General features: G+C 43.8%; 1 protein-coding gene across 1 annotated transcript in view; it reads right to left on the bottom strand.

Moving 5' to 3' along the window:
- adgra1b (adhesion G protein-coupled receptor A1b) overlaps positions 1 to 23,153 on the bottom strand; it is a 185,808-nt gene that overhangs the window by 46,229 nt on the left and 116,426 nt on the right. The window contains exons 13-14 of the mRNA XM_026189076.2: positions 14,119 to 14,329; positions 13,392 to 13,600 (exon numbers count right to left, since the gene is read on the bottom strand). Coding sequence (XP_026044861.2) covers positions 13,392 to 13,600; positions 14,119 to 14,329 — 420 coding nt within the window. The remainder of the gene's footprint in view (positions 1 to 13,391; positions 13,601 to 14,118; positions 14,330 to 23,153) is intronic.

Genomic DNA, 23,153 nt, shown 5'->3' with positions numbered 1-23,153 from the left:
GCTTTCGGTTCGGTACGCATATGTATTGAACAATACAAGATTTGTAATTTATTTTATCAACTTTCCTTCTGACGACGCTGTCTGTGTTGAGCGCTCAGTGAATCTGCGTTCGACTACTCCGCCTAGGCTGCACTGTGGAGCGCAGATCCACTGAGCGCTCAACACAGACAGCATCGTCAGAAGGAAGAGCGCAGGGCAAGCTAGCGAGACAGAAGTTAAGCTCTCCTTGCAACATGGCAAATTGAACCTCCCCCACCCTCATTCAGATCTGGCGTTTGGAACTATTTTGGTTTTCATGTGACGTATGACCCTGAAGGTAAGCGCGTCATGGACTAAAGTAAAACAGTATGTTGGATGTGCCACGCAATGCTCAATTACATGGGTGGGAACTAGTGTGTTAGCGCAGTTAGCTCGTTAACGTGTTGGCTGTCTAGCCCCATACTAGGGACGATCAGGGGTAGCTCGTTAACGGAGATTTGCCGTGTTGTGGCGTTAAGGTCATTTCAACGAGATTAACCTGAAAGCACTAGTGGGAACACAACGAAAATGACTGCACATTTACGCCGACATCATCCTAGTGCAAAGACAAGTGGAAGCAGACAAAAACAACAAGCATGCATGCTACAAACTTTACCCGAGTCATTTAGACAGCCGTTAGCACATGATTCTCCTTATGGGGACCTGATATGTTTAATATTGTGGCGAGCTCAGACAAGGAGGAGACGGAGGTGTCGTTTGGTCTTGCTTCCCGTGAGGTAGCCAGGGAGCACAGCCGTTTATTGACATCTGCAGAAGATCACTGCCGCTAGCTAACTGCTGAGCGCGGCAACCGCACAGCAACAACACACAGGGCGCCCTCTGACCCCGGAAGGACACACCGTCGCAGCGAGAGGGCGTCACCCGTCACTATGGCAACATAAACAAAACATAACTGTACAAACAGAACCCCAAACAGCCCTGACCCGCTACATAGCCCCCACCTAAGGGGTCAGTCGTCCCCGACGACCCCATTGCCCCACACAAAGTCCTGCAAATGTCCAGGTGCCTTCTTTCGGCGCACCGGCCGGTCACGACCGGCGGGGGAAAAGTCACTCGGGTTAGAATATGGGGTGCCACCATCATCCCACTTCTGATACCAATGTGGCGAGCTCAGACAAGGAGGAGACAGAGGTGTCGTTTAGTCTTGCTTCCCGTGAGCTAGCCAGGGAGCACAGCCGTTTATTGACATCTGCATAAGAACACTGCCGCTAGCTAACTGCTCAGCGCGGCAACCGCACAGCCACAACAACAACACACAGGGCGCCCTCTGACCCCGGAAGGACACACCGTCGCAGCGAGAGGGCGTCACCCGTCACTATGACAACATAAACAAAACATAACTGTACAAACAGAACCCCGAACAGCCCTGACCCGCTACAATATGCTGCTGAGAATATAGCCCAGAAGAAGCGTATAGTATAGCTTTTATTTTGGAAAGAGCCATTTCTCTGTAATAAACTCTCTTTTCCAAAGATGAGTGACTCCTCAATCAGATACAGGGCTCGCAAAATCGCTAGCCCGACGTCCCGGGGCTAGCGATTTTTCCAGTCGGGCTATCAAAATCTATCTCTTCCCTGCCCGTCGGGCTATTGTAGGAAGGAAAAATATATGTCAATGCTTTTGCATTCTTTCGGAAATGTAGCTGGGTAATTATGTCATTGGCATCGGTGAGCCACTGTCAATATGTGACATATTGAAATCGCGTTTGAATTTGCGCTTGTTTTTTTGCTTTCACTTTGCAATCGCGCAAACTGTGTATAGAGAGCGACAGCACTGATTGGTGAGTGATGATAATTTGTGCACCAATTCCTCTGACATCGTCTTATCAATCGTTAGCTTACTATGCAAACATGACAAGTGAAATCTCCCGCAGCAAGCTTAAACATATGAGAGGTTGATCACGCAGAGAATCGCTGAGCGTTATGTGTGTGTGTGTAAAAGCAGCAGGATATATATTTTAGTTCTGCTGAGCCAAATAAGACAGGTCAGGGTGAAGAAGTGACAGCCAAAGAAAAGCTTACCACAAAACGGAAAAGTTATGACAAATCAGACTATAAGGCAAAAAGAAAGTGCAGCTTTATGGTTTCATGGACAAAAGAATTTCTGTGGCTGCAATATGACGAGCTAAATAACCAGGGGTGCACATAAGTGGTCCGCAGGTGCGCATTCGCTGTCAAAATAAAAAACACGCACAAGGGTTAGGGTTAAATTTAAAAACTGTACTTTTGAGTTAAAATATATTTATAATTTTAATAAATGACAAATTAAAAAGGCATGAACATTTTTTTTGTATCGAAAAAATATCGAACCGTGACACCAAAGTATCGAACCGAACCGAACCGTGAATTTTGTGTATCGTTGCACCCCTATACGGATGTGCTCATTCATGGTATCAAGACAGTCTGTTAAACTACACTTTGGGCAAGCATGGCATTTAGAAGCATGCCATCAGGTGCTGCGGCATAAAACACTGAGGTTTGGTGTCAGGATTTGGCAAAATTTGTAATACTTATAATGGAGGATGAAATCATGTGCGAGAGAGACGCTTGCTCCTGTACAGCTGCTCTGTCCTTACTGCTTTGTGGTGTGTGCTACCAGTTAATTGCATGTTAACTGCTCTTTGTGTGGAATTTTCTGTCACAGGTGAAGCAGATATTTCAAGTCAAAATGAAAAAAAGGAACAATTGAACAGCTGGAAATCTGCATAAATATGTGCCACCCCTGAAATCTGAAGGGCCATTAACAGACTTTATGAAAAGATATACCCCTTTGTCTGCCATGTTATCGCTACCCCTTCAAATGACTTAAGTCTCATTTTCTGCCGTGCTTATCTTCCACATAGAAGCTCACAGGGGGCCACATTGGATCAATATATTCTCCCTAATTACGGCAGAGAAACCAGCAAAAGCAGCAGCAGTTCCAATCTTACAGTACACACACACACACGCAGAAAACATGCTGGGCCAGGTTGCACTGTTCTTGCATGCTGATGAGACTAATGTGCTTTTCCAAAAACAATAAAGAGGTAAGGTCATATGGCATAGGTCACTGGTTGAGGCAGGATATAAAATAACTTGCGAGAGTTTCGTTTCTCGCGTCTGTTATGAAAATGCCTCTCACCTTTAACCCTTTGGCTTTTCGGATATATCGCTGCTAATCAGCCAGGCGGCAGCAGCAGCAATGGCATTCTGGGAGCTGCTGTTGTCTTGGCTGACAACAGAAGTGGACATGCAGATAGTCAGCCAGCCAAACATCTAGCCAGCCACAGGGCAGAATTGCTGTCTACACTGGCCTAATAGAGGAAAAAAAAAAAGCACTTAATGTGTTTGTCTAGACTGTCCAGCACTGTGCAAATGAGTCGCTGTCCAGTTTAGTTAAATGCAGTTCACAAATACAGCGACCCAATTGAAAGCCAGTGACAGAAACTCAAACAGAGGCAGAGAGAGAGAGAGACAGAAAGAGGCTGTTTACACGGCATGCCCTCATTTCTACCAAGCTGTCTCGGGTTCAGAGAGGGTCGCACTGATGACTAGGGAACAGCTGGTAAAAAGGGATGGGGAGGTGGGGACATTTGACCAGGACAGTTTCAGATCAGATGCCATGTTATGATGTGAACAGCTCAGTTTTTTTTAAGCTCAAATACTTTTTGGATGCGACTATGTGCACCAACAGTGTCCTAGTACATGAATCATTTATGTCAGATGGCCCCTATCGCATGCGAGAGGACAAGCAAGACCTGTTTCATTTTAATCATTTGTGAGTAATCGTGGACTTGCACGTCAGATGTACTCAAGTCTGCATAATACTTCTAGAAAAAAATGAACTGATTCCCATTCAAGCGCTCATATCTCACTAATTGTTTGAGAAAATGTGTGCCAAAATCATCAACTTGAAAATAAAACCAAAATGCGTCTGCGTCGTTATCTTTTATAAAGACAGCTTGTCAGCAAGGACAGTTTCATATTTCAAGCGAGCGAGTTTACCCGTGTGTAAAACTCTGAGCACCGTTTTGGCTGCCAGTTAATCAGTAACTGCATATAAACGTCATCAAAACAGTGAGACCACCAAATATCCCATTAGCTTTCTTAGCACACAACGGACGTGCGCACACATTAAGTGCAAGAATCCTTTCTGCTGCCAGAAGCACTATTATAATCTTTCATACACTGTGGTTGAGGAGCATACATAATTTGAATAACAATAGGTTAAAGCAATGCAATTTGTATACAGGCTAAAGGAGGGGCACACTGCATTAAAAACAGAGTGTCCGATACAGAGCGCCACACATTAAAAAGGAAAAAAAGTGCCAAGTATTGGCTTACTGTATAAATGCCAGAGCAAAACTGTTGATGTCTGAGATAAATGGTGGTCTGTGAGCTCTGAACTCATTAGTCAGGAAGAAAACAATCTGCATTACATGTCAGCTTATTGGCAAGCAGCAATCTGCTGTGGGAATGGAGGTGGGCTGCCCCCCCCCCCTTTTTTTCCCCATTTCACACCAAAGCAAGTCAGCAAACACAGAGAGTTTAAATCAGAACAGAAGCAACAGAAAGAAAGTCTGCAGTGATGCACACACAGACACACACACAAACAGCAAACCTCATGTGTTAAAGTAACCGTGCCCGACATCAAATTTAAGTTAATGCTTTCAAATGGAACACGAGTGCATTTATTAAATATTAAGTTAAGCCAAACTCGACTGTAAGTGCAGTAAGTTCACAGAGTGTAGCACAAACCCGAGCCTCAGCGTAGCTGGTTAAGCCAGCCGCCCGTGAGGAAGCTGCATGGTTGCCTCTCCTCAGAATGAGGCGGATTAGAGTTGGTCTGCCAGCTGCCATGTTTGGAACAAGCGTAAGTGAGGTGAAGGGTGAAAGGTAGACGATGCGTAGTGAGCTGCAAATAATTAGCATTTACTCAAAGAATTAGCCTAAGCTGTATAATTACGGCGAAGCACAAACACACATTAAGCAGGTTATGTGCAGCCTACTGCATGCTCGTAGAATCATATTTTATATTCTTTATATACTATGATAAGATGCCACCTGTGCAACAAGTCCAGTCATGAAAAATCCTCGCTACTAAATATTCAGCAGGCAACTGTTAGTGGTATTATAACAAAGTGAAAGCACAGGGAACAACAGCAACTCAGCCATGAAGTGGTTGACCACGTAATACCACAGAGTGGGGTCAGTGGATGGTGAGGCACGCAGCGTGCAGATGTCGCCAACTTTCTGCAGAATCAATTGCCACAGACCTTCAAACTTGATGTGGCCTTCAGATTAGCTCAAGAACAGTGCATGGAGAGTTTCATGGAATGGGTTTCCATGTCCAAGCGGCTGCATCCAATGGATAAGTCTGAGTTTGGCGGTTGCTAGGAAAACGGTACTTGTCTGAGTACACTGTGCCAAATGTAAAGTTTGGTGGAAGGGGGTTATTGCATGGGTTTGTTTTTCAGGCCCCTTAGTTCCAGTGAAAAGAACCCTTAATGCTTGATGAATTAGAGCGGAGACGGTGGCCTTTTCGTCCAACATCACTGTCTGACCTCACAAATACACTTCTGGAAGAATGGTAAAAAAAATCCTATAAACACGCTCCTAAATCTTGTGGAAAGCCTTCCCAGAAGAGTTAAAGCTGTTATAACTGGAAAGGGTGGGCCAACATCATATTAAACCCTACGGATTAAGAATGGCATGTCACTTCAGTTTATATGTCTGTGAAGGCAGACGAGCAAATACTTTGGCAATATAGTGTATGTCGGTCTCCGTATGTGTCTCAAGTGGCCAATTGTGATGAGATCTTATCCTGTTAAATAGCAAATGCATTATTTTCTTTTGCCGACCCCAAATCCCAATGTGCAGGACAACAACAGCACTACAGGCACAGCTCAGCAGGCTTCATGTCCTGTCACCTGGAGTTATCACGAGTCAACACAAACCATGATTAACAGGGCTTAATTTTTAGCTGCGCAATCGGCCATGAGATTCATGTAAAACAAATGACTAATAATAGTTGTCCGTACTGAACCTGTTATAGCGATCAACAAAACGTGTTGTTGTTTTTCCACAGCAAGAAGCACATCAGTTGAGTGGGTGATCCTTTTGTGTGGTCAAGGACTCATTCGCATGCAAACTGCTAGAAGAATTGGCCATATGTTGCCCAAACTTCCTCCGAATGTGGTCTGAGCTCAGCGTGTCCTCTGTGTGTCATTGGCGCATTGGTACTTAGAGGAGTCTGCTTGTGATCAGATCACCAAGGAAACAAGTTAGTTAACAAATTAGTGCCAGTTATGAAAGGGACCTTAAGGACACAAATTAACACATTGTATATCATTTAAGCTTAAATACTTGATAACCACATTTTAGCTGTGTCTGACCAGAAAAGTGTTTTTCTTCTCCTTTAACTCCCAACAAGAATGTCAACATAGCCTAATTGAAAACCACAGTTAAGGCACTTGAGATATTTAGTTCATGGCTATTGTACGTATTAAAAAGTGTATATTGTCAAGTGGCCTGTTTTCTCAAAACAAACCTTTTTTTCAATCCACTGTCATCTAACACACCATCACAAGGCATCGCCACCCTTTCCCTCTGTAGATATCATAGCCTATCATCCCTCTTCCCCTCCCACAACAATGCCTATCAACAGAAAATATCAACATAGTGCTGTGAGACATGGTTGCATATCTAAACAGGTCATCATCGTTACCACTGTAAATCCCTTCATCACCTAAAACACACACAGCAAAGTTCCTTTAGCATGAACACGTCTCGGAGATAGAAAAGTCCAGGGTGTGAGGATAAAGTCGAGGGAAGCAGGAGCTGGGTCTCGCTTGTGGGCGAACAATGAAAGCTGGCTTGTTGTCTCATTATGTCTGCCTTGAGCACAGATGTGGACAAAGGACTAATGAGGACACATAACTTATGTGCTGCTGGAAAAAAACAAAAAAACAAAACAGACTGAGAACAAGAAAACAGTGTTTCTGAACTACAGAGGATCTGAAAGTTGCCGGGAGGTTATTTTCAATTAGCAACACGTATCCAGCACAACTTACACTCTGTGTGCATTAGCCATTATTGCCAAAGACGAAAACATCAAATGTGGATTGAATTTGAATAAACAACTCCCTTTTGATGATGTTTTCTAGAACACAGCCAGTTGGCATCTTTAAGATGAAGCAGAAGGGCAGAAGGATTTCTGAATGTATCGCTCCTATTCCCTCCTTTTAACTTCATCCTTTATTTCCTTTAAGAGACAACGATCGTGATCCAGGTGGCAGTACACATTTCTGAATGAATCTTATGAATCAAAGCTGATGCAATGATCTGATCTAATATTTGAGAAATGCAGCCGGATTATTCCACCTAGGATAAGGATAAGACAATGAATGGATGGATTCTTAGGGACATTGTGCCCTACAGATATTTTCTTCCTCTCTATAGGAGACAGGACCTGGTGGTCAGCACCAGATGTCAGCAGTAATGTCACAGCAGTATCGGGCTTGCAGAAGGCTCAGCCTGTGAGAGTTAATTTATCTAGATGGGATCCTGTCTTGGCTGGTTTGGTTCAAGGTGGAGGCGGAGCAGCCAAGTGAATCATGGTTTGTTTGGTCATTTTGAAAGTATCTATGCAAGTGTCCTAAAACAGGAGGTACTCAGGCTAGAATGACACAATAAATCTCAGTCTATGGTCCATTACAGTTCAGACACAGCATTAAAGGAGTTGGAATGGAGGTGGGTTGCAAAGTAGTCTGCAGATGCAGCAGAAACTGTAAGCAGGCTAATGCTAAAACAGCTTTACCATTTTGAATGTGTATAAGGAGATCAGCTGAGCTACATGGATGAAGTGAAGAATCTGGCATCGTGGTGCCAGGACAACCACCTCCAGCTGAACGTCAGCAAGACCAAGGAGCTGGTGGTGGACTTCAGAAGGGGTCAGCACAGAGACTACAAGCCCATCATCATCAATGGAGCTCCAGTGGAGAGGGTGCAGTCCTTCAAGTATCTTGGTGTCCACATCTCCTCAGACCTGACATGGGCTGCCCACATTCAGGTCCAGACCAAAAAGGCTAGGCAGCGCCTGTATCACCTACGACAACTGAGGAAGTTCAGGGTCTCTCCAAAGATCCTCAGGATTTTCTATACAGGTGCTGTGGAGAGCATCCTCACACAGAACATGACATCGTGGTTCGGGAACAGCTGTGTGAAGGACCAAAAAGCTCTCCAGAGAGTGATCCGTACAGCAGAACGCTGCTGCAGGATTGCTCTCCCCCCGCTTCAGGACACCTACACCAGGAGATGCCGGACTAGAGCAGCGCAGATACTGAAGGACCCGTCCCATCCTGGCAACAAACTGTTCCAACTTCTGCAATCTGGTAGAAGGTTCCGCATCATCCGGGCAAGGACAGAGAGACTCAAGAGGAGCTTCTATCCCCAAGCCATCCGGGCCCTAAACACACACACCCGCCCTCTCACATCATCTATAATTGACTGAGACAGGACTCTTCCAGACACTCTAAACCAAGGCACAATGTACATTTCAATTCCTTTAAATTTAAATATGTTTATATTGTCTATCCTGTAAAATAGTCAGATATCTATTCATATTAATGTACAGAATTCACCTGCTTGCTGCTACTACTGCACATTCACCCAGTGTATATACTATATATATATATATATATACAATCTACACCCCCCCCCCCCCCCCCCCTAATTTTTTTGCACATGTCGAGGAGCGTGTCAGGCTACATTTCACTGTGTGTTATACTTGTATAACTATGCATGTGACAAATAAAGAACCTTGAAACCTTGAAACAGGCTGGTGACATGGGCTGGCACTGAGATCAGCTAACCTGCCAACCACTGACTAAGGATATTTAAAATATTTCAGCGCACTTTGTGCGCACTAATGGGATTCTCGTTTACGTGCCCCACCCTCCCTCCCTTCTTCTTCTCCATTCTTCAACTTCTTCACTTCTATTTAGTACGTGGGCATCTACCAAGCCTGGGAGCCATCGCCAGTCCTCTTCGAGGTCTTCCCCAAACCGCAGCTCAATTCATGTCAAAGCATTCACTTTTACCTACTAAAACGCTGTCAAACTTAAATGAGGATGTGGGCCCAGCTAGTGAATTAAAAATACAAGTTCATTAACGCAACATGCCATCATCAGAGATTAAAGCAGTGTTTCTAGGCTTTTACTGTTTACTCGTAACCCTGTGTGTAAAAGCAGTTCCTTGCAACTCATGACCTTTGTTACTCCACTGTGGGAAACACTGATCTAAAATGCCAAATTCTGTATAACAGAAAATAGTTGAAAATTGCTTTCCCTCAGTCGGCTGCTGTCACAGTGATGTATTAACAGTTTAACGGTGCCTCAGCCTTGGACCCATGGTTTTGAGTTTTTGTGGGATGGTGATTCCTTTTGGATTTGAGAATCACTTGTGTTTGAATTTTGTTCCCTTTTTATGTAACATAGCTTGTATTGTGTAGATTTTGCCTACACAATACAAGATCATTTATATCTTCCAGCAGTCTCTTGTGTATCTTGGTTAAACAGTATTTAGTCAGTTGCCTTTCGTGTTCTGTCCCACTCTTGTCTCGCTTCTATGACTTTGTCCTTTAGCATCTCATCTGTCCAGTTGGTCTGGGTTCTCCCGTTCCCTTCTGTCTTTTTTCCTGTTTTATTTTGTTAGCGGTTGTTCTCTGTGTCTTAGGTTAAGTTTGAACTTTTATCTCATTATGTTAGTTCATGGTATTCCTGGTACCCAGATTCTCTGCTTCTGACCTGCCAATGTATCAAACTTTTTTTTTAGCAATATGAGTAACTGACATTAAAGCTGGATGGCTTTCCATCCAGATCCATGATCTGCCTACAACACGGCCAATCTGTCAAATCTTTCATTGGTCAATTTCTTTTGCTTCTCATTCTTAAAAAGCTGTTAATATCACCCACCGATACTGTTTGGGCTTTAATGCTAAATTCTGCACTTGGTGGATTGTATTGTAACTAAAGGATCTAAACAATCAGCCTACCATGACTCTTTCATCTGTCATCATCTTCTCATTAAAGCCATCATCTGCAAACACTAAACAGTACTACAAACTTACCCTTACACTGTATGACTCTGCCGTGTTTAACCAACAGGTCTCCTGTTTCGCTTGAGGATAAAACAGAGGATCCACCACTCTATAGGAATCCACTTCCCTTAACATATTCGTTATATTGTTTACAGTGCATGGGGATATATCTCTAAACAGCTCTTCCCTTATTGGACCTCGGCCTTGGGCCCTTTGTTATGATTGGATACTTACAAAAGCCAGCCACCCACACCATGTCTCTCTTTCGTTCTAAAGGTCTGCTCCTGCATATTAAACAGTCTGGACCGCTGCAGCAGTAAAATGCATGAACTCCTTCATCGACATTATCTCCTCAGGAAATACATGCATAAATAAATGAATCCTGCTACCTCCGAGACAGCACACCATACTCAGCGTGGTTACAGAAGAGGGGTGTGTCTGGTAGAAGGGGTTAAAAGGTTGCTGGGAATGTGGGGTTGAGGCTTGTCACTGTGATGAAGACTGATGATGAGGCTGCATTGCTGTAAACGAGTGAGTCAGCCCTCCCTTCAGTCAGATAGACACAGGCTTGCAGGAGGCAGATGGGGGAGGGGAAGGGGGGGGGGTGCAAGAGGAGGAGGCGGGACAGAAGGAGGGAGACAGAGAAATGCATGGGAACTGTCCCCGGTGCTGAAATCTGTAACGGCTGCATTGTAACAGCTTCATGTTCAGCCCAGTGCAGGAAAGAGAGAAAGAAAAAAAAAATCCAAAATAGAGGGAGACTGTCTTTTTTATACCTGACCCACATCTGAAACAACTTGTATCACTAGTTGGAATGTAACAGGTCAGCGCCGCCTGCCTTCCAATGTCAAAAAAAGAGAAAAAGTAAGGCATTTGTTACACCTACACCAAATTTTCAAAATCCATTGCAAGGAGGAGTGTAATATTTGCCCAAACAAAAGCTCAGAGGCTCTTGCAGTTGAGGTTTTCCACACTGTCCAAAAGTCATGTCTTTGGCATTCTGATCACAAAGCCAGGGGAGGATATTCTCTACCGTGTAATTCCTTCTGAGCCAAGTCAAAAAGATTCTCATTAGAGTGCTTTTTATATTCCAAACATCAGTGCCCAGGGACAATTGTATTAGGCTGCCATGCTATTTGTAGACTAATCATCTCCACACACAGACACAGTAAGAACTCAATGGAAAAGAAAAAGTCAAGATCAACAGGAATGGGATATTTCAATGTCCAACATCCACCCACCCTGCATGTTCTTTGCTAACCCTGACAGACACTTCAACTGCACACTGCAGACAGTTGATATAAAAGCATTTCGGGGTCAGATGTAAGGGAGGTGATACAGCTATGCAAGACACCAGCATGATGGCTAAGCCATGACTTGACACCCAGGGAATAAAAAAACACATCACGGTCACCTTGTTTAACTTCACCCACAGCAGCTGAAATGTGGAACTCTGCTCAACTTGTTACTCTGATTTTGCTTTAGAACACCAAAAGCAAGAGCTGAGCTTAAGCTGGTCGCTGTGCTTTTACTGCATTAGTCACAAACGGTGGTTTCACCGATGGAGCCCCCCCCCCCTTGTGAATACTGTAAATTAAAAATGGTCAACTTGCAGTCGGGATGTAATTGGCAATTCCCCTCAGATTGACATGCAAAAGATTATGCAACAGGTTTAGTACTTGCAGAAGCCACCCTGGGCTATAAATATCCCTGTTGCAATAGTACAGTATTTTAGATGAGACCATCAGGAGAATGATGTCACAAGTCCGTAAATAAAAGGTCCTTCTTTCTTGGGCACTGCAGAGAGCAGGCGGGTGTGGTGACTGCATTATTAGACGCGCAATCCCCGGCGCGAAAGCTCACATTAGACCACGATGTGGACATTCCCGTCACGGCTTTCTACCATTGCTATGACTACCTGCTACTTATCATACGTGTCTTGAAGTTCAAATCATTCATCTGCAGCCGGGAAATTTGAGCAAAAATAGAAATAATAATAAAAATGCCGATCTAGCGTTTATTCTGACAGTCACAAGGTGCCCACTGACGGTGCGCCTGCCCAAGCCTCGCGTTTGATAGAGAATACATGTGCAATGACAATCTGACATCTGCTCTCCATCTGACAACAGCTCAGTGTTCTCCACAGACACCCCACTCCCCCCCTCGAGCAACACCCCCACCCCTTCTCCACCACCACCACCCCATGCCGTTTTTATGTGCCGCTTTTCCCCTCGTGCCCCACTCTTTTCCCCCCCATTCCTATGCGGCTGTTTTTTCTTCTTCTTCCTTTTTTCTCCTCCATCCTCGATCCAGCTCATTTCCACACTCGGAACAACAACCAAATTGAACAGCGGCTTCATAAAATATGCAGATAAAAGGAAAGACAAAAAAAGAAGCAACTCGGAAAAGCACCGACATCTCAAGCACAACACTTTTCATGCTCTGCCGAGGACTGACCTCCCAGTCTAACGAATGCCACTCTTCGGTAAACATCCGGAGGATTTCTTTTCATCCAAAAAAGCGGACCAGGCGCAGCAGCTCTATGGAGCGACTGGGCGATGCGATGCCATTGCGCTTTTGGTATTATCCTCATGAAATCAATTCGAACAGAGGGACGTCGTCGGAAGAAGGCATCTCGTCGGCGTCTAGACCAACTTGAGCGACACAGATGAACGATCCTACGCTTTGCAGTCCAACATTTCTTTTCTTTTTTTTCTTTCTTTTTTTTCTCTCTGCGATGGTTGCAACCAATTAGCACACCACTTGCGCTCGGAGGCGAATAGCTCCTGACAAGGCGCTCCTTCTCTTGAGCATCGCTTCTATTTCAGCTGCTGTGCTGCTTTTTGGAAAAAAGGTGGCAGACTATACAACACCCGCAACTTTCCAGGATACGGGGTGGGGGGGTGGGGGGGGGGGAGAATTTTTCTTTTCTTTTTTTCTTTTTTCTTTTTCTTTTCTTTTCTTTTTTTCTTTTTCTTTTCTTTTTTTTTTTTTTAGCATAGCGCATACTCCAAAGCCAATAAATCCCCGTAACGCATTTGACAAATCCTTTTCCCTCTGCTGAAGAGGAGCAACAATAAAAGGAAGCGTTTAAAGGTCCCTTCTTAAAACACGTGACTCCAGCCTATTCCACGGTGAAAACAGATGCATTTGATCCATAACAGGCCTTAAGCAGTGGAGGAAGCATTTATGTAGTGGTTGGGGGGAGGGGGGTCATGGTAAAAAAAAAAAAAAGAAAAATGAATGACACCGGTACCACACAGGAGACTACTCACCATTAGCACAGCAAAGTTATTATGGTGGGTGCAATGAATGGTGGTCGTGTTGCCCCCGGAGCCTGTTATGTGGCAGCCCTCTGCCCTCCAGCCACCGTGTCCATCCAGCAGGTCAAAATCCCAATAGGCTGCGGTGGGGTCTACACCCAGCGCGAAGTGCCTCAGAGCAATAGTAACAGAGTGCACGGCGCTCCCGAGGCTGCACCCATCTGCAAGGAAAGCAACACATTCAGTAAAGGAAATCATGTGGAAAGTCTGTAAGTGCTGTGACACAAAAAAAGCATGGGCATGAGAGGACGAACCCCCCCCCGGCCGCTATACACACACACACATGCACACAGGCTAGACAAGTGTCAGACAGCTGACTGCAGGTGATAGACTGGTGTGTGAAGTGTTGCAGTTAACTTTCATTTCAAATCGAACCAAAAAATAATCATATTTTTGCTAAAACATGGTGTGTTTTCGGACATGATGCAGCAGCGGAGTGTGCAGGGTGATCTGAAGCACGCGCTGCTCTCTTTAATCAGAGTAAATGAAACCGCAACAGAGTTCTTTCATTTATTCCGGGAATACGCACAGGAGCGGTGTGTCAACATGTTGCGCAGAGCAAACTGATGGACTACGGCTATGTCCGCGTGTGTGTGCGTGTGTAAAGCATGTCCGTGTCGGCAAATACAGCACGGCGTTGACATCACAGGCATGATGATAAAAATGGATTTCCTCTTACCTAATTTGGTGAAAGCAACTGGTGTTGAAACGCTCCTACGCTTCCCGTCGTCTGCGAGATTTGACGAATTGCCGGTGCAAGGGAAGAGTTTCCCATTGCGAAACACAATAAACTGCAGCTTGCAAGTGGAGTTATCAACAGATTGCAACGGCGAGGAAGAGATAGGCGTACCAGCCAGCGGTAAATGGATTGAGGCGACTGCCACTGAGTTCTGCGGATGGAACAAAAAAGAAAGAGAGAGAGAAGAAAATAAAAATTAAATAATGTGTCGGTGATGCGCTGTGGGAAAAAAACTCTGTTAAAAAAAAGAAAGAAGAAGAAAAAACTGAAAAAAAAATCCTTTCCTCTCCGGGAGTGGAGGCGACCATAGACCAAAAGTGACCAAGGGAATGAGAATCACGTTTGAAGCGCTCTAGTGCGCCTATTTGGTCAAGCTCCCTGCCGCAGAGGTGGAAATGGTTCTTACCATTTCAGCTTGAGGGCACATCAACACTGCAGCTTGATTTAAAGAGACAACCGGTCTGACTTTATCTTCTTTTTAGCAACTGTAAACACCAAAGAACACAAAAAACATCCCTGGCAAGATTTCTTTTTTTTTTTTTTGGGGGGGGGGGGGGGGGGGGGCACAGCTTGGGAATGCCGAAGTGAAGACTCTCGCCATCTTTAAGCAGAAGTAAATCCAAACTGTAATGTAAACCTGCCTGTAAAATAAAAAATCCCCACCAGAGTTGCATTCAAGATCCACACTCCCTCTGATTTGTTATGACCTGAAGCAGATCATTTTATATTCTGACCAAATAACTAAGTAGCCCATACTGTCCAAGAAAGTCTGAGCTACAATCAAGATCCAGCAGCCCCACAAGAGCGGCATGATTACAGCTTCGGGAACTTTGGCAAAGCTCACGATTTAGTAACTTGACATCCTGGTGGACAGAAATGTTGCTCAAGGGTGTGTGGACCAGTGAGTGACTGCATTTAGGACAGGACAGGCAGCACTTAGGCTGCCAAAGAGCAAGTTTAATCAGAAAAAAAGGCTTCCAAAGTGCCACTGTCAGCATGTGTGGCCACACACACTTAACTCTGTGCAACTGATATATCTGCATCAGCTCATGAATTCCACATGCCATGCACAAATACAGCGGAGGGAAGTGTGGCGTGCTTGGAAAGTTAAGCAAACGCGTGTTTAAAAAGAAAAGGCTTTCTGCTGACATTATCTGAGCTGTGATTTTATTCAGAAAAGTGATAATTCTCTAGTCAGGGACCTTCATCAGAGTGTGAAGCAGCGATTAAACAAGCTGACATCTTTGTTGTTGTTGTTGTGAAGAAGTGATTAGAACAGAAAATGTTCTTTCAAATGAAGCCAGCACCTTGGGTTATTAACAGAATTTGCGCGCCATGAACAGATTTCTCGGAAGAAGCAAAATGACTGACCCCGCACATTGATTCATCCCTGATGGAGAATGATGCTAATGACAAGGCTGCTGATGATACCCCTTCATAATAGGCATAATGACGGCATCTTGCTTGCGGCTTGCTTTCCGAATGCAGTCTGTTTTTAATCAGCTTTCAATCGCTTCACCCTCCCTGGCGTGAGAGGATCAGCACTTTGAACCTAAAGGGGAGGGAAGCTTCCTGCCAGAGATGAATGTGGATGCACGGAAAGTGCCCTTACAGTTAATGGGTAGCTGCTTAGTCAGATGTTCAGCCCAATCAATGCCGAGGAGGAAGATAGCCAAATTTCTTAATCGAGTTAATCAAGAGCTTCCTTGTCCAGTATTATGTTGATTACAGTAACCGTGGCGTTTGTCCAGCCTTTTATTCTGCTTTGTCCTGATCGTCCTGGTTCCTTCTGTATCCTAGAAAATAAATATACACGGGTGCCAAAGAGCAGCTGTGTGCTTAAGCACAGTTCTTTTTACGTCCGAGACACCACGGCAGCATCAGCTTTGTTAGCTATTTGTTTCTGCATTGACTCACTCTTGAAAAGGTGTTGATTTTCACCCTGCAGGGTGTGTATGCATGTGTGTGTGGAGGGAGAGCAAGATAGACAGAGGATCTTTGCCTTGAAATTTATGTTGCATCATTTCCTTTCTGTGAGCAGCTCAAGCTTGGCAGTCTGTTTCCAAGACGTCACAGGATACAGACATCAGGGATGGAGTCAGGGAGGATTTCAGCCTAGGTGACGATCTAGGTGGTGTTAAACACAGGCCCTGGCATGCTATTCGAATGCAGTGAGCATAGATTCCGAGTGACCCATCATCCCCAGGGGAAATGTTTTCAAATCGCACAAATTCAAAAAAGAAACCTTATCTCGTATACTTGTCTCTGCATCTCTTCCTACATCTGTTATCCCTTTTTATGTGGTGTATCAAAGTGATTTACAGCCCGGGGTGTGTGTGTGCGCCATAAGCCATGGCGTGCGTAAGGTCCCATTCTCAGCAACAATCTATGTTCCTCCTGAGCAACCTAAACAGCTACATTTCCTCAACCCCAATGCCACCAGGGACCTCACACTTCAGAGTTGATTTAGCTGGTTGTACCTCAGCTGCCTGACCTTCCTCCAAGCCCCTCCCTTTTTTAACAGGGCAGCATGCTGTAGTCTTAGTAACCATAATCACACGCTCCCCTCCATCTCTCATTCTAGCCTTCCCCCTGCTTATTCTTTTATTCTCTTCCTTATAGAGGGCAGTTAGGTGAATGTCAGCAGTCACCTCCTATTTCAAGCTGTTCCTTGCTCGTCCACCTCCCTCCCTCCAGCCTCCTCCTGCCTGCTCCTTGATGCACAGCCCAGCTTGATGGAACCACCAAGCTGCAAAACAGCCTGCTGGGCAAAACACAACAGCGGCGTTTGACCTGGGGTGGCCACCAAATCACAGCATAAACATCGTGCTTAAACACAGATTCCTGACTTTACAGGAGCGATTGCTATTTAGACAAAAGAGGTGGAAAATTAGGAGAGCCACTTTAGTGTGCGATCCAAAATTAGAAAGAGCCACAGCTCTGTGCCTTTGTAGATATATCTGTGGGAGCGATACAGCTATTTATTTGCGCGGGCGGAAACTTGAAAATTAAGTATGAATGGAATGGATTTAGCTCAAAGGGCAGCTTGCTGAGCTCGCCTTCAGCCAAGAAGAACTGCTGACAAGCACGATGGGAGACTTGCATAATTTTTCTGTTTCTTTTTTTTTCTCATAATCATTGGCAGTCCAGTCAGCACAGACGTGGTCAAAGGCGCAGTGTCCATGACAAATAGGTAGACATCAGGAGACTTCAGGGGGATTGTTTCTACCCCTGATGTTTTAGAGTGATTCTGAAAATAAATCACAGTTTGCTCAGAAACATTTTTTTTTCTCTTTAAACAAAAAGCTTGTACACAGGATGCTGCCAGAGCTTATTCAATATTTGAACACACTTGTATCTCCTGACACCGAAAATACAAATAAAAGGAAACACGGCTCTACAGCAAATGACTGCTGCTCGCGAGATTCAAATGCGTTTTGCTCTTGAGCAATTTTACGCCGTGGCGTTGTTAGCGTTACCTATCAAGACAAATTAAACACAATCCCACACGGTTGCCATGCCAACAGGAATCTGTTTCCCCCCCTACATGAGTTGTGTGGCGTCGTCGTGTTGTGTTGGTTAGTTGGTTGGGTGGGGGCATTTGAGCAGATATGAAGCAGGAAATCAGCGTCTTTGGAGAGGCTGAGCTGTGCTTCAGCTGTCAGCCACGCTCTCCTCAGTCAGCTCTGACTCAAACTGTCACATCACAGTGTAGTGGCGTAACAAAAACATTCAAGAGGCCGCAGCAGATGGACAATACTGTCTGACTGAAAGGCCGTTTCGGATTACAGATTAATTAATGAGTATGTGGTGGATAAAACTCATGAATTTGCTGCGAGGTGACTGATAAAGAGCCATAAAAGAACCTTAAAAGGGGAATTCACATTTCCATCATAGTGCTTTAATGCAAATATTTGAATTTCACTGGTCAGTAAGAGTTTGTCGCATTAGTCAGTCACTGCCACGTCAGCGTAGCCTACATGCCCATTATTAGTGAAAGCAAAGATAACTGTGACTCACTACAGTGTGCCTTTTGAAAGAAAACATTTTTATGCACTACCACAATGATAAGAAGCAATTTGCGCACACTAAGAAAAAAGAATTATTCATTGCTCTGACTCATCTCCCATCTACAGTCGGTACCATAAATATTTGGACGGTGGCACTTTGTGTAATTTTGTCTCTGCTCAGCACAAAAGATTTGAAATGAAGCAATCAGGATGGGAATGAAGCTAGACTTTCACCTTTAATTTAATTTTAAGGGTTTTAACAAAAATATGCTCTTACTTTTGAGAGCTGACAGCCAGGTTCTGCTGTTTCCTGAGTGTTACTTGAAAAATTAAAGGCGATAAAAGGTATGGAGTTCATTCCAAGTATTGAATTTGCATTGGTAGTATTTGACAGGAACCCTTGATATGTGATCTGAAGTGTTGTGGATGCACGAGAAACCTAACAGCGAGACGATAGAACCTTTAGGAGTCGCCAAAACTACAATGTTTGCTTTTAAAATTAAACAACAAAGGCCTAAAAAAGAATTTGAGAATGTTCTCAAATGGCCAAGTCCTCAACTGACCTCAATTGAGAATGCATTTTATTCACTGAAGACATAACTGAATGCAAAAACATGCGAACACAAGCAGTGGCTGAAGGTAAAAGCCAGACAGAGCATCTCAAGGGAGGCAACGCAGTATTTTGTGATGCCCATGGGTGACTCCAGGCAGTCACAGACTGCAAAGGATTTTCATTCAAGTATTGTGGATAATAAGTTTAACTCTGTTGCTTTCTCCAATTAGTTTTAAACGTCTAAAATTGGAATGACTATCGCTCCAAATCTTTAAGGAGTCTATAAAACGGCTATTGTAGGGCTTGTAGTTTTTGAAAGGCTCAGACCCAAAGTATATAGTTTTGCCTCTATGGAGCAGGTTGTTAAAATAATAAATTCCTTATTTGCCTTGACAGTAATCTTGAATTTAATATTAAGCTGAAATTTAGAATTTGCTTTAACTCAAGTTTGGTTGGCACCGGCCTGTGTCTTGCTGACAAGTTTGCCATTGTGTTCAATGCTCACCGTCTCACTATCTCACAATACATTTAAATGATATCCTTAAAGAAGCGATAGGCAATGGACTGCATAAATCAGAATTTTGGATTTTGTGAAAAATGCCTAATTAGTGAAACTGAAACCAGCGTTAGCAATGAGAAGGACTTCTCTGAACAGTCCCAAACAATCACCACCTTTTTCCTTGGAGACGCTTGCATGTGTGAAGCTGTCAGACTAACTGAAAGAGCTCGGCTTTGCAAACATCAGCACTGAGCAAATCGCTGCGCTGTGTGAAGTTTACTGTTTTTGAAAGGCAAGAAGTGGTAGAATTGCAGTACCATATCATCATTTTGATACATGCTCTGCAGGCTTGAACTTTTCTAAACATTATCTGAAGGAGGTCAGTACACTTAGTTAGCACCGAGTGATGCTTAATTGAGGCAGTAAGGAGCCTTGACTCTCAGTTTATTACAACGTCCCTGTGTGTCATGGAGATTCAAATGCTAAAAGGTAGCTAACACTAGCTAGCTCACGTTTAAGTATTAGCATGAAGTAGGACATTTTTAAAAAGTGATGAAAACTGCTGAAAGTAACTGATCTGTGCTGTTGTTTATGTTTCCAATGGGTAAAAGGACAATAATAATAATGTCACTGCCACAGCTTTAGTTACTGGTGAAAGCTGTAAGAGCAAAGACCACCGCTACCTCCACCACAGCGCTGCCACACACATACATAAAGTCCTCTTGAAGTTGATCTGGCTCATGCTTTACTGTCACCACTTTCTGTATCTTATGCTCTCGTTTCTTGACTTAGATTCACCTGCTGGTTACAGAGACAAGATTAATGGTCGGTCACTCGGCGTAGCAATAACAGCTGGCGATCACACAAAGTGGGTGTGCTAGCACTGCCTGAGAGGTGAAACCGATTCATAACTTTGGATTATGCCAAAGGGTCCTGTCCTCTCTCTGTTCGGACTGCCCCGGTGGATAAATGTCTGAGTTCCCCTTAATTCAATACATGTACAACCTCTGACTTTATACTCTTTTCCAGATTTACTTTCACTTATTCCAGGTCAGCACTCTAGCAGTGAAAGAGGACATGACAGCTATACAATTAAAGTCATGTTTAGGCTTGAAGTCATTAATAGATTTCTCACTTTTGTTCCACTTGTCGGATAGCTTTATTTCAAGCACGCTGCATCTGAAGCCTGGAAACAACATTGCTGCAGTGATATCAATTGTTGCAGCTTGCTGCTGTAAAGGCAGATTTACCCAGAAAAGGGTGCATTTGACTTGAACAATATGATTAAGCACATCTCCATTTGAGGAGAGACGGGGGCAGAACAATTGCAGTCTCTTTGGGACTTTTTTCGATTGTAATTTAAGATCCGCCACACAGGTGGAATGGATGTGAAGTGGTGTGTGTGCGCTTCACAGATTGAATTATACAATTACTTTCCACCTGCCATCTGATGATTTTTTTTTTTTTTTTTGTACATGTGGCAACACTCTCAGCTTTGGCAAGCCAGGGCCAAGTATTGATCGCATAAATGCACGTCGTCAAACAGTTTGCAGTTCGTGGGACTGAGGTGAACTCTGCAAATCAATTGGAATGAAATAATGAAACGAAAAATGAAAGTGTAACCTTCACAACTGATGTTCATGCTACCATGAATCCAAACACTGTAACGCTAGCACACATCCCTATGTAGACACACGAGTTTAAAATATGTATCATGTTCCCCTGACATGATCTACAGTTTGTATTAGTTGATAGCAATATCCAGTAAGATATGATGGCACACAGAGCCTCCTCCCATTTCTGATCTTGTCACCATGGAAACCTGCTTATTAGTCTGCGTGAATTAACAAGTTTCCTCCACAGAGTGGAGGGCTAGCTAGTGCTTCATGTGCTAAGTGCCTTTACATCAACATGGGTATGCATGAATATGTATGACGGTGGGGAACCGGGGTCATTCATCAGCAAAACTCGAGTACAACATGGTAGAGTGGGATTTCTGACTTCCAGACCTCCGCTCGGGGAACATGATTAACCATCCTCTGACCGGCGGCGGCAGACACGAACCGTATTTCAAAGATTTTCTTTTTTTAAAAAGCAGACACAATTAATTTTTTACATGTAATTTGATCAACCCAAGGAAAGTCTAAATATTCCATTTTCTTGTGAGCGTGATGCAACACGGAGTGGTCTGCGAGCTCATTAATCATAATTTAACACTCGCACTGTAGCACTGGCCTCTTTTAGGACTTCTCTTACACTGATGTTGCGTGCAGGGCCTTATGGTTCCCTGGATCCCACCTACACACACCAGCTGTTGTGAGATTCTAGAGAGGTCAACACCATCTGCACACAGCAAACACAACTCATGCTGTATAGAACAAATAACGCTTTGGAGATCAAGTGGATCCATTCATGTGCAACCAAAAAGCATTTTGGGGCTCCTGTGGTCCCGCGACTGTGGTAGATATTGCAACCATCCGACTGCTTCCAGCTGAATGGCAAAGCATAAAGGCAGTGAACTGTACATTATAAATATACACACGATATAAAATTGCTCGCTCAATGCTCAATACGTAAAGACGAAGGATGCATAATGGCAAATCCTCATGAAAGCATTTATGCCATAATAACATTTATGAGCAATCAGGTGTGCTGCGTGGTTAAAAAAGGTATTAACTGTTGGTTTACTAAGCCATTTTCGTTAATCAACACAGCATTATATAAAAATGCAAAAGGTTTCATTTAGCCATAATGTATTTAAAGCTAATGGAATTGTCCTGAGATGCGATTGTCTTTAATGACCTACTCTCTCATTTTGCATTTAAGCTCCTCTCCTGGAAAATACTCCTGGGCATCAGCACAGCAAATCTAACAGATCTGGGAGGGAAATGAAAGCAGAGGAAGAGGGGAAGGAAAGTGCTGTATATTTTTGCCCTCTTGCACCATATTAATCCCTTCCCACTAATCCTTCAGCTGAACCAAATAAAGCTGTAATGGCTTTGATGGCCATTTTTGGCTCACCAGGGTGATGATGAACTCACTGGTCAAAATCACCAATTCAATCCCTTGGCCAGATTTTTAAAAACATTCATTATTATTATGTCCCTTTTGTCTCCATGTGTCTGATAGACTTTCACAGACTACACGAAGATCTGTGATTGTTCGGCCACGAAGCAAGCGCAGACCTTCACGCCTCAAACATGAAAATACAGATGAGAAGTGTAACAGAAATATCTTTAGAATCAACAGATCAAAAAAAGCCAAAAAAAGAAGAAAAAAGTAGGCATATTCACCAAACCTGCTCGGCTTCTGCCCACTGTGCTTACTCACACTGACTTTATTAAAAATCTAGCCTCCGCATTTTAAAGTCAGTAAAGGGTGAGTCTCTTCAAACAATAGTTTGAAATAAAATGTCAACAACTTAAGGCAGATGCCTTTGAAAAGACAGGGCTTTGAAATGTTTGAAGCTTGCTTCTCTGCAGAGGCTTCTAAGAGTAGGTTAGTGGATTTCACTTGCTACCTAGATAACCACAAGACCAGCCCTCAACAGAAACACTTGGAATCCATCCAACAGCTGCAACCGCTTTGTGTGAACAGATGGGAAATGTGTTTGGGCTGTGGAGACCAGCACAAAGAGACTAAAAATGGCTTGTTTAGAATGTCGACTTGACCTTGTTTGTCTTAAATTAGGTCTGGAATGGGAACTGATATATGTCAGCCAAGATGTGAAACACGCTCGTGAGCTGCACATCTTTTCCAATAAACTGAACGTGGAGCAAAGAGAATGATAGTGTGAGATAATCCAGGCTATTACTAATGCTGAGAGGTGGTATAAAGGGGCTGGATGGAGCCTGGATCGACTGTCATAGGGCGAGAGGCGGGGTACGCCCTGAGTTGCCAACTTTGACACTTC

The sequence above is a fragment of the Astatotilapia calliptera genome, chromosome 13 (genome assembly GCF_964374335.1).
Source record: "Astatotilapia calliptera chromosome 13, fAstCal68.1, whole genome shotgun sequence".
NCBI lineage: Eukaryota > Metazoa > Chordata > Actinopteri > Cichliformes > Cichlidae > Astatotilapia > Astatotilapia calliptera.
The sequence above is the reverse complement of the archived record's forward strand: the minus strand, read 5'-3'. Positions and strand labels throughout refer to the sequence as shown.